Raw genomic sequence first — 17283 nt, 5'->3', positions numbered from 1 at the left:
TTAAATCTCTCCTTTGCCACTTCTATGACTTCACCTTTTCATTGTGACATTGTCCTCAAGGATAGCAGCACTGGTCCTCAAGGATAGCATACATACATACATACATATACCAAGGCTTTTTCCCCCTTATAAGGGAGGTAGCCAAAAAGGAAAAGGCATAAAATAATTCCCACCCATTTCATCCCTGAATACACTCCACACCCCTCCCATCCTCCCTCTTATCTGAGCACCTCCTGGATGACGGGTCATCCCTGCACCTTGCCCACTGCCCTGGGTCAGAAGCAGTGTCGCAAAGACATAGCACATACACAGCAAGGCCGCTTCATTAAATCGGCAACCCCCCCTCTCCGTCCCCCCCTTGCATAAAAGGAGAGGATGGGGAGAAATCCCTTCGGGCTGCGTCAACTGTAGCTCACACATACTACCTCACCCCCCCATCCGCCCATTCCACCTCATGCAATCACAACATCATCCATATACAACCATTCTCCATTCACCCCTGTCTTCTGTCCTCTCCCGTCCTTCCTCAACAGACATTCCCCTCTTCCCCAAAGCCCCCTTCACCCCATCCATCCACCTCATCCTAGGACGTCCCCTCATGTTCACTCCCTCCACATCTGCCTTCCATACCTCTTTTACTAGTCTTTCTTCACTCATTCTTTCCATGTGTCCAAACCATCCTAATATTCTTTCTTCAACCCTATCTCCCAGCTCCTTTTCCACCCCCGTTCTCCTCCTCACCTCCTCATTTCTCACTCTATCTAGCCTAGTAACCCCCATCATACTTCTCAGACACCTCACCTCGAACACATTCAAACTCCTTCTCTCTTCTTCTCTTATGTTCCATGTTTCTGCCCCATACAGTGCTGTTGGCACAATCACTCCTTCATGCAGTCTCCTCTTCACATCCATTCCCAAATGTCTATTCCTCATTACACTCTTTAATCCACCAAGGCATTTGCTCGCTTCTCTCAATCTACATTCTACCTCCACCTTCACTCCACCTTTTCCTGCCACATTTGCACCCAAGTATCTAAAACTATCCACTTCCTCCAGTCGCTCTCCCTTAATGCTCATTTCCAGTCTACTGCCACTTTCACCCCTTGTACATCTCATCACCTTACTTTTACCTACATTTATCTTTAGCTTTCTTCTATCACATACTCTCCCAAACTCTGTCACCAACTTCCTCAAACCCTCCTCCAATCCTGCCACAAGCGCAGTGTCGACTGCAAACAACAGCTGGCTCACCTCCCACTTTTCTCCATTTTCTTTAACCATCTCCAATCCCTTTCCCACTACCCTTGCATTTACCTCTCGCACTACCCCATCCATGTATAAGTTGAACAGCCAGGGCGACATAACGCATCCTTGACGAAGTCCCACCTTTACCTCAAACCACTCACTCTCTCCATTTCTAATCCTGACACAAGCTCTACTATTCTCATAAAAACTCTTGACAGCTCCCAAAAGCTTTTCTCCTATCCCGTATATCTGCATAACCTCCCAGTGCCTTTCTGTCTACCCTATCATAAGCCTTTTCCAGATCCATAAAAGCCCAAAATACATCCTTCCCCTTTCCTATAGCTTTCTCACATATCTGTCTTACCACTAAGATCTGATCTACACAACCTCTACCCGTCCTAAATCCACACTGTTCCTCACCAATTACTCCTTCTGTTCCTCTCCTAATCCTCTCAATCAAGATCCTCCCATAAGCCTTCCCAACTACACTTAACAAGCTAATCCCTCTGAAACTACTACATTCACACTTGTCCCCCTTTCCCTTGTAAAGAGGAACTATACAGGCACTCCTCCAGTCCTCCGGCACTCTACCCTCTCTCCAGCAAACATTAAATGACCTCACCAGCCAGTCCACCATCACTGTACCTCCCTTTTTCAGACATTCTGCATGGCATCCATCCAGACCAGGTGCCTTACCTGCTTTCATCATCTTAACAACTGCCTTCACCTCATCCTTCCTTATTTCTCCTCCATTCTCCTCACTCATCACTCTCATTTTCTTCGCATTTCCCACTGCAGCTACCTTTCCTTCCCTATCCTCCTTCACATTTAGCAACTCCCTAAAATATTCTGCCCATCTTCCCCTTACTGCCTTCTCTTCCATTATCATCTCTCCATCTGCACCTTTTACCTTTTCTTCTCTACTTGATTTGCCTCCTCTACCTCTCTTAATTTCTTTCCAAAACATCTTTTTATTACTTTCAAAATTTTCTGTCATACTCTTACCCCATTTCACATCTGCTCTCCTCTTTGCAACCTCTACCTTTTGCTTTACTTCTCTTTTCTTTTCTTTGTACCTCTCATATGACTCCCTCGTCCTATTTTGTAACCAATCTGTGAAAGCTCACTTATTCTCTTCTACAACCTTCTTTGTTTCCTCATCCCACCCACAACCCTTTCTTCTATTTCCCCCTGTCCTTCTTGTTCCACACACCATCCTTGCACACTTTATGACTCCCTCCTTGAACCATCCCCATTCCTCCTCCACAATGGTTAAGACAAATGAAATACTAATTTCTATCTCTGTCCATCTATCTATCTACCTACTTCAGTGCCTTTTATGCAAGCATGTCTTGAAAGAGGACCCATCTCTTTTTCCAGAGATGAACAAAATATCTTCAGTGTGTGAGTAGTTTAAAAATTGGAGGGAAAAAATAAACCTTGTGCAATCCTACCTTACTACTCAAGGAAGCAGCACCCATCTATGTTGCAAAAAATCAATGTACTCTTATGTCAAAGGTAGATACAAAAGAGTAACAATAGAAGCATTGATATCTTTTTCTATAGTTCCACTAAAATACAGCTTTAACACCTTAGTAATAGTAACATCCTTAACTGATCATGTCCTGACTAATGCCAAACAATTTTACACACCAGGGAGTAGAATCTCAAATGAAGGGGTGTTAACATGGAATTCCAAGTTTTACTTACGTCCAATACTGGTAGGCAGAAGATTCAGTTTTGAGTGTGCATGTGTCATCTGGACCAGGCTCAGTTATATTCAGAACTGAACACTGTATGGCTCCAACATCAAAGCAACTATCATCTGCCCATATTTTACTGCATTTGGCCCATGGCACCTGTTAAAATAAAGCAAAGCTAAAGAAGGTGATTACTTTTGTATTTTTATCTAAGGGGGAAAGGACCCTTGGTATATATGATCTTTTGGGCTTTTATGGATTTGAAGGTGTATGACAGAGAGGTATTATGGAATGTGCTCCAGGTATATATGGGTGAGGGTGGCAGTGAGTTGGAGATATGTCTCACAGAGAGAGGCTACAGGAGGTGAATAGTTTCAAGTATCTAGGGTTACATGTAGCATAGAATGGAGAAGTAGTGGTGGAAGTAAACTGTGGAGTGAGGGAGGCAAGTAAATATCTTGGGGAATGACAAATGTCATGAGAAACAGATATCTTGGGATGGATGCAGAGAGAGCATTATATGAAGGGATGATCCTGTGACACTGTATGGGACAGATACTTTGAACTCAAGAGAGGCAGAAATGAGAAATTTAAATGTGTTTATAATGAGGTGTTTGAGAATTATGGTCAATGTTATAAGGATGAATAGCATGAAAAATAAAGAGGCAAGGAGAGTGGGGGTGGAAAGGGAGCTGGCAGATAGGGTTGATGAATGAGTAGTGGGATGGTTTTGGGCACATGGAAAGAATGAGTTAAGAAAAACTAGCAAAAAGAATGGAGAGGGCATAGGGGGACAGAGTGAACTTGAAGGAAGACCAAGAATGAGATGGATGGATGGGGTGAGTAAAATGGGAAGAATTGAGCATGGAAGGAAAAGGCAAGAGATAAGAGTGAGTGGAGAATGGTTATGACTGGATGATAAATTGACATGACCCAAAGGGAATTCTCCTTGTCTTCTCTAATTATGCATGAGGAGATGAAGAAGGAGGGTCACCATGTAAATAAAGTGAGTGGTGGTGGTATACTAGCTCAGGCTATTGCACCCTGCTGTGGAGATACTCTGTCTTGTTGCATTGTTTGTGACTTGGGCAGTGGACAGGGGCAGAGATGGCTCTTCATCCACAAGAAGCTAAGATAAAAGAGAAACAAATGGGTGATGGATGGGTGTGGATGGGAGGTAGGTGGGTGCATGGCTTGACTGGCTACCACTCTTATAAGGAGGAAGAAACCTTTTGGTGTATAGATAGACAGATCTTTTAGAGAAAGACTTCAAGCTTGTGTTTACCTTTTAAGGTTCCAGCTATGCTTTATTTGTATTTCCCTCCACTCTGATCTGACATCTTAGGAAAAATTACACAGATCATGCTGTGTCAAGACAGTATGCACTAGAGTGTATGTTTCACATAGCCTTATGATTTAGAGTCCCTCAGATATCCAAAACAGAAAATGAAGCTTATGTGGGAATATATAAACATAGTAATAAGGAAGGAAAAGGAGCATGAGTACAAGTTGAAACTGAGAGAAGTGTGGGAGGTGGTAAAGGACAGAGTGGAAGTAGGTGTGGAAGAGGAATGGGGGTGTTTCAAGGAGGAAGTGACAAGATGTGCAAAGATCATATGTGGAACAAGAAGGATGGGAGGGAATAGAAGGGAGGGTAGTGAGTGGTGGAATGAAGTGAAGAAGGTAGCAGAAGAGAAGAAGCAAGCATTCAGAGACTGGTTACAAAGTAGGATGAGAGTAAAATATGAGAAGTATAAAGGATGGATGCCATGCAGAATGTTTCAAAAAAGGAGATACAGTGATGGTTGACTGGATGGTGAGGTTATTTAATGTTTGCTGGAGAGAGGGTAGAGTACCGGAGGACTGGAGTAGTGCCTGTATAGTTCCTCTTTACAAGGGAAAGGGGGACAAGTGTGAATGTAGTAGTTTCAGAGGGATTAGATTGTTAACTGTAGTTGGGAAGGCTTATGGGAGGATCTTGATTGAGATGATTAGGAGAGGAACAGAAGGAGTAATTGGTGAGGAACAGTGTGGATTTAGGACGGGTAGAGGTTGTGTAGATCAGATCTTAGTGGTAAGACAAATATGTGAGAAAGCTATAGGAAAGGGGAAGGATGTTTTTTGGGCTTTTATGGATCTGGAAAAGGCTTACGATAGGGTAGACAGAAAGGCACTGTGGGAGGTTATGCAGATATACGGGATAGGAGGAAAGCTTCTGGGAGCTTTCAAGAGTTTTTATGAGAGTAGTAGAGCTTGTGTCAGGATTAGAAATGGAGAAAATGAGTGGTTCGAGGTAAAGGTGGGACTTCGTCATGGTTGCGTTATGTAGCCCTGGCTCTTCAACTTATACATGGATGGGGTAGTGCGAGAGGTAAATGCAAGGGTAGTGGGAAAGGGATTGGAGATGATTAAAGAAAATGGAGAATAGTGGGAGATGAGCCAGCTGTTGTTTGCAGACGACACTGCGCTTGTGGCAGGATCGCAGGAGGGACTGAGGAAGTTGGTGACAGAGTTTGGGAGAGTATGTGATAGAAGAAAGCTAAAGATAAATGTGGGTAAAAAGTAAGGTGATGAGATGTACACGGGGTGAAAGTGGCAGTAGACTGGAAGTGAGCATTAAGGGAGAGCAACTGGAGGAAGTGGATAGTTTTAGATACTTGGGTGCAAATGTGGCAGGAAAAGGTGAGTGAAGGTGGAGGTAGAATGTAGATTGAGAGAAGCGAGTAAATACCTTGGTGGATTAAAGAGTGTAATGAGGAATAGCCATTTGGGAATGGATGTGAAGAGGAGACTGCATGAAGGAGTGATTGTGCCAACAGCACTGTATGGGGCAGAAACATGGAACATAAAAGAGGAAGAGAGAAGGAGTTTGAATGTGTTTGAGATGAGGTGTCTGAGAAGTATGATGGGGGTTACTAGGCTAGATAGAGTGAGAAATGAGGAGGTGAGGAGAACAGGGGTGGAAAGGGAGTTGGGAGATAGGGTTGATGAAAGAGTATTAGGATGGTTTGGACACATGGAAAGAATGAGTGAAGAAAGACTAGTAAACGAGGTATGGAAGGCAGATGTGGAGGGAGTGAACATGAGGGGACATCCTAGGATGAGGTGGATGGATGGGGTGAAGGGGGCTTTGGGGAAGAGGGGAATGTCTGTTGAGGAAGGACGGGAGAGGATAGAAGACGGGTAAATGGAGAATGGTTGTATATGGATGATGTTATGATGCATGAGGTGGAATGGGCAGGGGGATGGGGGGTGAGGTAGTATGTGTGAGCAAAATTTGACACAGCCCAAAGGGATTTCTTCCAGTCTTCTCCTTTTATGCAATAGAGGGACGGAGAGGGGGGGTCACCGATTTAATGAAGCGGTCTTGCTGTGGATGTGCTGTGTCTTGCGACACTGCTTCTGACCCAGGGCAGTGGACAAGGTGCAGGGATGACCCGCCATCCAGGAGGTGCTAAGAAAAGAGGGAGGGTGGAGGGATGTGGAGTGTATTCAGGGATGGAATGGGTGGGAATTATTTTATGCCTTTTCCTTTTTGGCTACCTCCCTTGTAAGGGGGAAAAAAGCCTTTGTATATGTATGTATAAAGAAAAAAAAAAGAGAAGCAAACAAAAGATAAAGGAGGCAAAAGGAGAGCAGATGTAAAATGGGGGAGGAGTATGACAGAAAAATTTTAAAGCAATAAAAAGATGTTTTGGAAGGAAATCAAGAGGAAGGGAAGGTGAGTCAAGAAGAGAAGAAAGGGTAAAAGGTGCAGATGGACAGATCTTGATGGAAGAGGAGGCAGTAAGGGGAAAATGGGTGGAGTATTTTAGAGAGCTGCTAAATGTGGAGGAGGATAGGGAGGGATTGGTGGTAGCAGTGGGAGGCAGTAAGAAAATGATGATGATTGGAGAGAAAAATGGAGGAGAAATAAAAAAGATGAGGTGCAAGTAGCTCTGAAAATGATGAGAACAGGTTAGGCTCCTGGATTAGGTGGGTGTTATGTGGAGTGTCTGAAGAAGGGTGGTACAGTAATAGTGGACTGACTGACAAAGTTGTCTAATGTGTACCTAAGGGAGGGTAGAGTGGCAGAGGACTACAGGAGTGCCTGTATAATTCTGCTTTACAAAGGAAAATGGGACAAATGTGGGTAGTGTAGTTTCAGAGGGATCAGTCTGTTGAGTGTAGTTGGGAAGGCTTATGGGGGGTTTTGATTAAAAGGATTAGGAGAGGAACAGAGGGAGTAATTGGTGAGGAACAGTGTGGGTTTAGGAAAGGTAGGGGTTGCATGGATCAGATTTTTGCAGTAAGGCAGATATGTGAGAAAGCTTGGGAAAAGGTAGGGATGTTTTTTGTGCCTTTAATAATTTTGGAAAAGGCTTATGACAGGGTAGATAGGAAGGCACTGTGGGAGCTTTTGCAGATATATGGGATTGGGGAAAGTTGTTAAGGACAGTAAATATTTTTTATGAGAGTAGTAGAGCCTGTGTTAAAATGGGAAACGGAGAGAGCGAGTGGTTTGAGGTAAAGGTGGGACTGCATCAGGGCTGTGTTATGTCACTATGGCTGTTCAATGTGTATATGAATGGGGTAGTGTGGGAGGTAAAGGTAAATGGTAATGGGCAGGGGACTGGAGATTGTTAAAAAAAAAAATGGATAAAAGTGGGAGGTGAGCCCATTGTTTTTTGATGATGACAGTGCGCTTGTGGCAGGGTCAAAGGAGGGATTAAGGGAGTTAGTGACAGAGTTTGGAAAGGTATGTGAAAGGAGAAAGTTGAAGGTAAATGTGGGTAAAAGCAAGGTGATGAGATGTACAAGGGTAGAGGATGGCAGTAAATTGGAAGTAATTCTAAAAGGAGAGAGGTGGAAGGAAGTGGATAGCTTTAGGTATTTGGGGTCACATGTAGCTGGAAAAGGGAGGAATAGAGGTGGAGGTAAATTGTAGATTGAGAGAAGCAGGTAAATGCCTTGGAGGATTAAAAAGTGTAATGAGAGATAAGTAACTGGGAATGGGTGCAAAGAGGAGATTGTATGAAGGGGTGGTTGTGCCGATGGCATTGTACAGGGCAGAGACTTGGAATTTAAGAGCAGGGAGAAAAAGTTTAAATGTGTTTGAGATGAAATGTCTGAGAAGTAAATTGGATAGAGTGAGAAACAAGAAGGTGAGGAGGAGAGTGGGAGTGGAAAAGGAGATGGCACATAGGGGTGATGAAAGATTATTGGGATGGTTTGGACAGATGGAAAGAATGAATGATGAAAGATTAGTAAAAATTGTGGAATGCAGAGGTGGAGGGAGTGAACTTGAGGGGACTACCAAGGATAAGATGGATGGATGGGGTGAAGGGGGTGTTGAGCAAGAGGGGGATGTTCATTGAGCAAGGAAGGGAGAAGATGGGAGATAAGGATAAGTGGAATTTGACTGTGCATGAATACTGTTATACAAGGAAGGAAGGGTTCCGGGATGGGAAGGTAGGGGGTGCTTATGTGTGAATGGTATTTTGACACAGCCTGAAGATACAAGAGGGGAGGATCACTAATTAAGTGAAGTGGCTTTGCTATGGATGTACTCTGTGTTGCTGCATTGTATTTGATCCAGGACAATTGGCAGGTGCAGGGATGACCTGTCATCCATGAGAAGCTGAGATAGGAGGGGTGGGAAGGGTGGTGGAAGGGAGTGAAATGGGTGGGAATAGTTATGTGCTTCTGACTTAGCTACCTCCATTATTTATAAGGGGATAAAAGCTCTTGGTATATAGATATAGTGATAAATTAACACATTTTATTATATTACTCACATATATAACATAAATACACACACACACACTTTAGACACTGACGTTGGCGTGAATGGAAGGCTAGCAAACGATCTCTCATTCAGCACTTTTTCGGCAATAACAAGGAAATGCCTAAGTTGTGTTTACAAAAGAGAAGTTGTGTTTTTCAGGTGATGGCTATGGTAAAATAAGTATCCAGTTTGATATAGTGTATTAATGCACAAAATGGAGGAAGGAAAAGAAGAAAAAAGGAAAAATTAACCTAAGAAGAGAGGATTGGACATGAGCAAAGTCAAGTCACCACTGGGGGTGATACTGAAAAAAACTTGTTTGAATGATACCCCAAAGTTAACTCAAAGGTGGGACACCAATGCTTTTTCATGGTTTTCAAGAGAAAGAGGACTTATTGGTAAAGGTTTCGATGTAGAAAGAGAAACTAGATATATCAATATACTTAGAAATAGGGATATTAATGATTTGATGGAGGAACTAATAGATTTAAAACAATTTTATAGAGCAATGCACAGAGAGATAAGCTATCTAATAAAAGCCAACAAAAAGATGAACAGAGAGCTTAATGATCTAAAAAATTAATTAAATATGGTCATAAATGATAACAAAAGAATGAAAAATAAAGATAAAAACAAAAATGATGCCTTGAAAAAAGAGGTCAAAGTACAAATATAAGCAGTGACTGAAAAAGTTGGAGAATGAATTAAGGAGATGGTTCTTCTAGAAAAAAAAAATCAATGGAAACTAGAACAAGAAAATAAGAAAATAACATTTAAAGAAATAGTACAACAGCAGGTAGAGAAAAATGCTAAAGAAACGATAACTAAAGTAATTAAAGAAATGAAAAACTGGGTATGAGACACAGTGGATAAAAAAGCGCATTGTAGTTTATGGTATCAAAAATATGTATACAAATACCAAAGAGAAAAAGAAGAGAAAGAAATTGCAAAGGCAATTCTGAAAGAGGTTCAACAGGAGGGACAGGAATTAACAAAGAAATTGAAGAAGTGCATAGGATGGGACAATACTCTAGAAAAAAACACTATAGACCACTAAAAATCAAACTAAGGTCTCAAATGATAGTTGAAGAAGTACTATCAAAAGCAACAAAGCTAGCAAATTGTGAAAATTCTAAAAATGTATTAATAAAATAAGGAAATGAGTAATGAGGAAAAAGAGAAAGAAAAGACACTTATAAATGAAGCAAATGAAAACAAGAAAAAATGGGGACTGAAAAGAATGAGTTTTTTTTGGAGAGTACTGGACCTGAGGCTAAGAAAATGGTACATAAAAAACAAAGAAAAGAAAAAATATCAACAGAATAGATGGAGAAACTTTCATTTACTAAGATCAGTGAAAGTGGCCTTTAACTACTTGGATGAAGAAATGGTAAAGAAAATATTAGCTTCATTGATAAGACCCAAACTGGAGTATGCTGCAACACTATGGACACCCAGTAAAAAGAACAAAGAAATTAGAAAGAATTCAAAGATCAATGACAAATATGGCACCAATACTCTCCAAATTAACATATGAACCACCAACCCTGGAACAAAGAAGAGAAAGAGGAGATCTAAAGAATTATGAAGGGGATGGAAGTCCTTGATAAAGACGATTTATTAAAGTAGGATAAAAGAAAAACAAGAGAACAGGAAAAGAAACTTAAGAAGGATAGTTACAGAGGAGATCTGAATAAAAATAGCTTCCCATACAGAGTGGTAGATATCTGGAACAAAATGAATGAGGAAACAGTGAGTGCAAAAATTATACAAGAATTTAAGATCAAATACGATACTAAAAGATACAAAAGCAGGTCACTATAAGCATAGCTCTCTTTTCATAAAATACAACTATGTAAATACAACTAGGTAAATACATACATACATATATGCTAATAAGAACATGGGTATGTGTGTTCACTTTGTGGTCTACTTTGCTTAAGTGCACATACATATATATATATACATATATATATATATATATGTATTTACCTAGTTAGGTAAATACAACTAGGTAAATACAACTAGGTAAATACACTTCAACGAATGGACGGCTTAGAAGACGTTCTGAAGAAAACTGAAGTCTGTGGATCCCAACGCAAAGAGAAGTGCCTAGTGTTTTTACAGGGTGGGGGGGAAATTGCTCGTGGAGTAGTAGGAAAGTAGGGAAAGAGGAAAGGGGGAGGGATTACTGAGGGAAATGGAAGGAAATGAGGAAGGAGTAGACTTGGCCCAGGCAGACAGGCGAAAGGTAAACAAAAGGCCTCCCGACGACGACGAAATGTCTAATAAAAATGTAAAGATTAGAAGTATAGATAAGAGCAATACAGTAGAAAGTGATGAGAATATTTTCAAGGGATTTAAAGAGGGTGGGGGGGACACAAACCCCCCCCCCGACTGACAAGACTAGAGGAGAAAGTTTATAAGGTGATCGAGGACTTGGAGAGTAGGTTAGGTCATATGAACACCATTTTACAAAGGGTTGAAAGATTGGAAGAACTAGAAAAGGCGAATAAAAACTTAACTGATGAAATAGAAGACCTAAAAAGACAGTTAAGAGAAGTAAAGGTGGAGAATGAGGAATTGAAGAAGAATAGTAAAGAAAACAGAGAGACAATAGCTAAAGAAACTAAGAATTGGAAAACAACCCAAGAAGGAAATAAGGTTTCATTCACTGACATAGTCAAACAGCAATTGAAAGAACATACTGAAGACTCAGTTATTAAAGTGATGAGACAAAAGGAGAATATAGTAAGAGATTTAGCAGACAAGAAGAAATGTATAATTATATTAGGAATGGAAGAGAAACACAACACAGATAGAACCACAAGAATCAAAGAGGAAAATGAAAAAGTAAGCCAATTACTAGAATCAGTTCAGGAAGATGAACCAGAAATTATGAAACAAATCGAAGAGAAATTTAGACTCGGAAAGTATAGCACAGACAAGACCAGACCAATTAAGATTAAATTCAAGTCACAAACTACGGCAGAGAATATCTTATCCAAAACAGGGAAACTAGCAACAAGTGAACAATATAAAAAGATATGGATAAAAAGGGAAATGAATAAAGAGGAAAGAGAGGAAGAAAAGCAGAAAAGACTGGAAGCTAAGGCAAAAAACGAGAACAGAACGGAGTCAGAGAAAGAGAGATTCTATTGGAGAGTAGTGAACATGAAACTAAGGAAGTTCGACATACAAAAGAAAAACATAAGGGAAATAGAGAACACAATGGAAGTGGCAGAAAACTAAGAGTGTCTTACACAAATATAGATGGATTAATAACAGGATTGAATGAGCTGAATGATTATTTGAAGGAAAAAGAACCGGACATAATGGGAATTGTAGAAACAAAATTAAAAGGCCCACTACCACCCAACAGTGTAGGACATGATGCATACAATTATTGGATTAGAAACAGAGAGAAAAAGCAAGTGGGTGGAGTTATGTTCCTGACTAAGAAGGATATAAACATGAAAGGTGTCATATATGGAAAGAATACAGTAGAGATGATTATGATAGAAGTGGAAGACAGAGATAAGAAGAGCAGAAAATTTGTGATAAATTATGTGCCTCCAAAAACAGCCTCATGGGAGGAGAGTGAACATAAAAGTATGTTAGAGGACACAAAGATAACATTAAATAAAATAATGGAAGATGGAGGAAGAATAGTTATGATGGGCGACTTTAATTGCAAAGAAATCTGCTGGGAAGAAATGACAGTAAAGGGTGGAGACGACTCATGGGGAAACGCTCTACTTGAGATGATTATTGACCACACAATGACACAATGGATACAGGAGAACACTAGGTATAGAAATGAAGAAGAACCATTGAGACTAGACTTATTAATTACATCTGAACCTAGAATAGTGGACAAGATTGAATATAAAACACCAATAGGTAAAAGTGACCACATATTGATTGAACTGGAACTTAATGAAGAAAAATATATCAAAAGAAATGAACAATATAGAAAAGGAAGAATGATGTATGAAAAAACAAACTTTGATAAAATAAGAGAATTCTTTCAACAAGAAAACTGGGAAGAAATATACAAAGAAGAAACATCAGTGGAAAAGAAATGGAATATTTTGACAAAAATTTACAAAAAAGGAGTGGAAAAGTATGTCCCAAGACAAAAACAAGAAAAAGAATATGTAAAATGCTGGTACAACAAAAGTTGTAGGGAGTTAAAAGACAAAAGAGACAAAGCCTGGACCAGATGGAAAAAAGACAGAAGACCTGAAAAATGGAAAATATATACCAGTTATAGAAATGAATATGTACAAACGTGCAGAGAGGAAAAGAGAAAATATGAAAAAGACGTCATAGAAAAATGTAAAGATCAACCCAAACTATTCTACAGATTTGTAAACAATAAACTGAAAAACAAACAGGACTTGGAGAAATTAAGACAAGGGGGAGTTGAATACACTGAGGAAATGGAAATGGCGGAAATTATGAACAAACATTTTAAATCAGTGTTTACAAGGGAGAACATACAACCTGAAGAGATTGAATGGAAAGAGAAAGTCCCCCCTATAGAAGAAATAGAAGTATCAAAGAATGAAATATTGATACACTTGAGTAATCTTGATGTCAGAAAATTGCATGGACCAGATGAAATAGCAAACTGGATTCTGAAAGAATGCAGGAATGAACTGGCAGACAAAATACATAGCATAATAAGCAGTTCCTTGAAAGAAGGAAAAGTTCCAGAAGATTGGAAAAAAGCAAATATAGTACCTATATACAAAGGAGGAAATAAAGAAGAACCTACCAACTATAGACCAGTCTCTCTAACAAGTACAATAGCAAAAATTTGTGAAAGAATTATCAAAAATAGATGGGTAAAATACTTGGAAAAAAACAACGTACTAAATCCAAGGCAATTTGGATTCAGACAAGGACGATCATGCGTCACCAATTTAATATGTTTCTATTCAAGGCTAATAGATATAATACAAGAAAGAGATGGATGGGCTGATTGTGCATTTCTAGACCTAAAAAAAGCTTTTGACAAAGTACCACATAAGAAGTTGCTTAAGAAACTAGAATCTGAAGGAGGAATACAAGGTAAATTACTAAATTGGATGGAGGACTTTTTGCAAGAAAGAAAAATGAGAGTAGTGATAAGAAACCAGCACTCAAAATGGGATGAAGTAATAAGCGGTGTCCCGCAGGGAACAGTTCTGGCCCCAATAATGTTTGCTATATATATTAATGATATGGATGAAGGAATTGAAAGCTATATGAGCTTCTTTGCAGACGATGCAAAACTACTGAAAAGAGTGAAAACTGAAGAAGATTGTGAATCACTACAGAGAGATCTAAATAAAGTACAGGAATGGAGTAGGAAGTGGGAGATGGAGTTCAATACAAAAAAGTGTAGTATAATGGAATTTGGAAAAAGCAAAAACAGAATAACAGGAGCATATAATTTGGGAGAAGAAGGAATAAAAAAAAGTAGAAACTTAGAAGGACCTGGGAGTCATTGTTATGAATGATATGTCACCTGAGAAACATATAAATAAGATTTTTGGAGAAACTTATAATTTAATAAGAACAATCAAAGTGGCATTTACATACCTGGATGAAGAAATGGTGAGGAAAATCCTAATCACCCTGATAAGACCAAGATTGGAATATGCAGCAACGATATGGTCACCAAGTACAAAAAAATGTATAAAAAAACTTGAAAGAATACAAAGAGCAATTACAAAACTGGCACCAACACTCTCAAAACTATCATATGAAGAGAGACTACAAAAACTTGAACTACAGACACTAGAGCAAAGAAGAGAGGAGATTTGATAGCTATTTACAGAATCATGAAAGGCATAGAAATTACTGATAGAGAGAATCTGATAAAATGGGATGACAGAAATACAAGAGGACACGGAAAGAAAATAAAAAAAGACAGCTATGAATTTAAAAATTGTTTAGATAAAATGAGAAATGAAGACGGGACCCCACGAGCATAGCTCCCCTTCCCGTAAAATACAACTAGGTAAATACACTTCAACGAATGGACGGCTTAGAAGACGTTCTGAAGAGAATTGAAGTTTGTGGATCTCAACGCAAAGAGAAGTGCCTATTGTATTTACAGGGAGGGCAGGAAATTGCTCGTGTAGTAGGAAAGTAGGGAAAGAGGAAAGGGGGAGGGATTACTGAGGGAAATGGAAGGAAATGAGGAAGGAGTAGACTTGGCCCAGGCAGACAGGCGAAAGGTAAACAAAAGGCCCCCCGACCAGCTGAGCGACGATGAAATGTCTAATAAAAATGTAAAGATTAGAAGTATAGATAAGAGCAATACAGTAGAAAGTGATGAGAATATTTTCCAGGGATTTAAAGAGGAAGAACTAGAGAAGGCGAACAAAAACTTAACTAAGGAAATTGAAGAATTAAAAAAACAGTTAAAAGAAGTAAAAGATGAGAATAAAGTCTTAAAGGAGAATAATAAGGAGAACAAGGAGGGTTGGAAAAAAATTCAAGAAAATAGCAAAGTTGCATTCACTGACATAATCAGACAGCAAATGAATGAACAAACTGAAAACTCAGTTATTAAAGTGATGAGACAGAAGGAGAATATAGTAAGAGACTTAGCAGACAAAAAGAAATGTATAATTATATTAGGAATGGAAGAGAAACATAACCCAGATAGAACCACAAGAATCAAAGAGGAAAATGAAAAAGCAAGAAATTTACTAGAATTAGTTCAGGAAGATGAACCAGAAATAATGAAACAAATCGAAGAGAAATTCAGGCTAGGGAAATATAGTACAGACAAGACCAGACCAATTAAGATTAAATTCAGGTCACAAACTACGGCTGACAATATCTTATCCAAAACAGGGAAACTAGCAACAAGTGAACAATATAAAAAGGTATGGATAAAAAGGGAAATGAATAAAGAGGAAAGAGAGGAAGAAAAACAGAAAAGACTTGAAGCTAAGGAAAAAAACGAGATAAGAACGGAGTCAGAAAAAGAGAGATTCTATTGGAGAGTAGTGAATATGAAACTAAAGAAAGTCGACATACAAGAGAAAAACAAAAGGGAAACAGAGAACACAATGGAAGTGGCAGAAAACTAAGAGTGTCTTACACAAATATAGATGGATTAATAACAGGATTGAATGAACTGAATGATTATTTGAAAGAAAAAGAACCAGACATAATGGGAATTGTAGAAACAAAATTAAAAGGTCCACTACCACCCAACAGTGTAGGACATGATGCATATAATTATTGGATTAGAAACAGAGTGAAAAAGGAAGGGGGTGGAGTTATGTTCCTGACTAAGTAGGATATAAACGTGAAGGGTGTCACATATGGAAAGAATACAGTAGAGATGATAATGATGGAAGTAGAAGACAGAGATAAGAAGAACAGAAAGTTTGTGATAAATTATGTGCCCCCAAAAACAGCCTCATGGGAAGAGAGTGAACATCAAAGTATGTTAGAGGACACAAAGATAACATTAAACAAGATAATGGAAGAGGGAGGAAAAATAGTTATGATGGGCGACTTTAATTGCAAAGAAATCTGCTGGGAAGAAATGACAGTAAAGGGTGGAGACGGCTCATGGGGAAACGCTCTACTCGAGATGGTTACTGACCATACAATGACACAATGGATACAGGAGAACACTAGGTATAGAAATGAAGAAGAGCCATCGAAACTAGACCTAGTAATTACATCCGAACCTAGAATAGTGGACAAAATTGAATATAAAACACCAATAAGTAAAAGTGACCACATATTGATTGAACTGGAACTTAATGAAGAAAAATATATGAAAAGAAATGAACAATACAGAAAAGGAAGAATGATGTACGAAAAAACAAACTTTGATAAAATAAGAGAATTCTTTCAAAAGGAAAACTGGGAAGAAATATACAAAGAAGAAACAACAGTAGAAGAGAAATGGAATATTTTGACAAAAATTTACAAAAAAGGAGTGGAAAAGTATGTCCCAAGACAAAAACAAGAAAAAGAATATGTACAATGCTGGTACAAAAAAAGTTGTAGGGAGTTAAAAGACAAAAGAGACAAAGCCTGGACCAGATGGAAAAAAGACAGAGGACCTGAAAAATGGAAAATATATACCTGTTATAGAAATGAATATGTACAAATGTGCAGAGAGGAAAAGAGAAAATATGAAAAAGATATCATAGAAAAGTGTAAAGATCAACCGAAGCTATTCTACAGATTTGTAAACAATAAACTGAAAAACAAACAAGACTTGGAGAAATTAAGACAGGAGGGAGTTGAATACACTGAGGAAATGGAAATGGCGGAAATTATGAACAAACATTTTAAATCAGTGTTTACAAGGGAGAACATACAACCAGAAGAGATCGAATGGAAAGAGAAAGTCCCCCCTATGGAAGAAATAGAAGTAACAAAGAATGAAATATTAACACACTTGAGTAATCTTGATGTCAGAAAATCGCATGGACCAGATGAAATAGCAAACTGGATACTGAAAGAATGCAGGAATGAACTGGCAGACAAAATACATAGCATACTAAATAGTTCCTTGAAAGAAGGAAAAGTTCCAGAAGA

The 17283-nt window shown here is 38.9% G+C and overlaps 1 protein-coding gene across 4 annotated transcripts in view; it reads right to left on the bottom strand.

The window, feature by feature from the left end:
* LOC143041531 (sodium- and chloride-dependent glycine transporter 2-like) overlaps positions 1–17283 on the bottom strand; it is a 98806-nt gene that overhangs the window by 47858 nt on the left and 33665 nt on the right. For all 4 annotated transcript variants that reach the window (XM_076213517.1, XM_076213518.1, XM_076213515.1 and 1 more), the window contains one exon: positions 2956–3104. In XM_076213517.1, coding sequence (XP_076069632.1) covers positions 2956–3104 — 149 coding nt within the window. The remainder of the gene's footprint in view (positions 1–2955; positions 3105–17283) is intronic.

Source organism: Oratosquilla oratoria, chromosome 31, assembly GCF_046742065.1.
Source record: "Oratosquilla oratoria isolate Oo_2021 chromosome 31, ASM4674206v1, whole genome shotgun sequence".
NCBI lineage: Eukaryota > Metazoa > Arthropoda > Malacostraca > Stomatopoda > Squillidae > Oratosquilla > Oratosquilla oratoria.
This window is presented reverse-complemented; position numbering and strand designations above follow the sequence as displayed.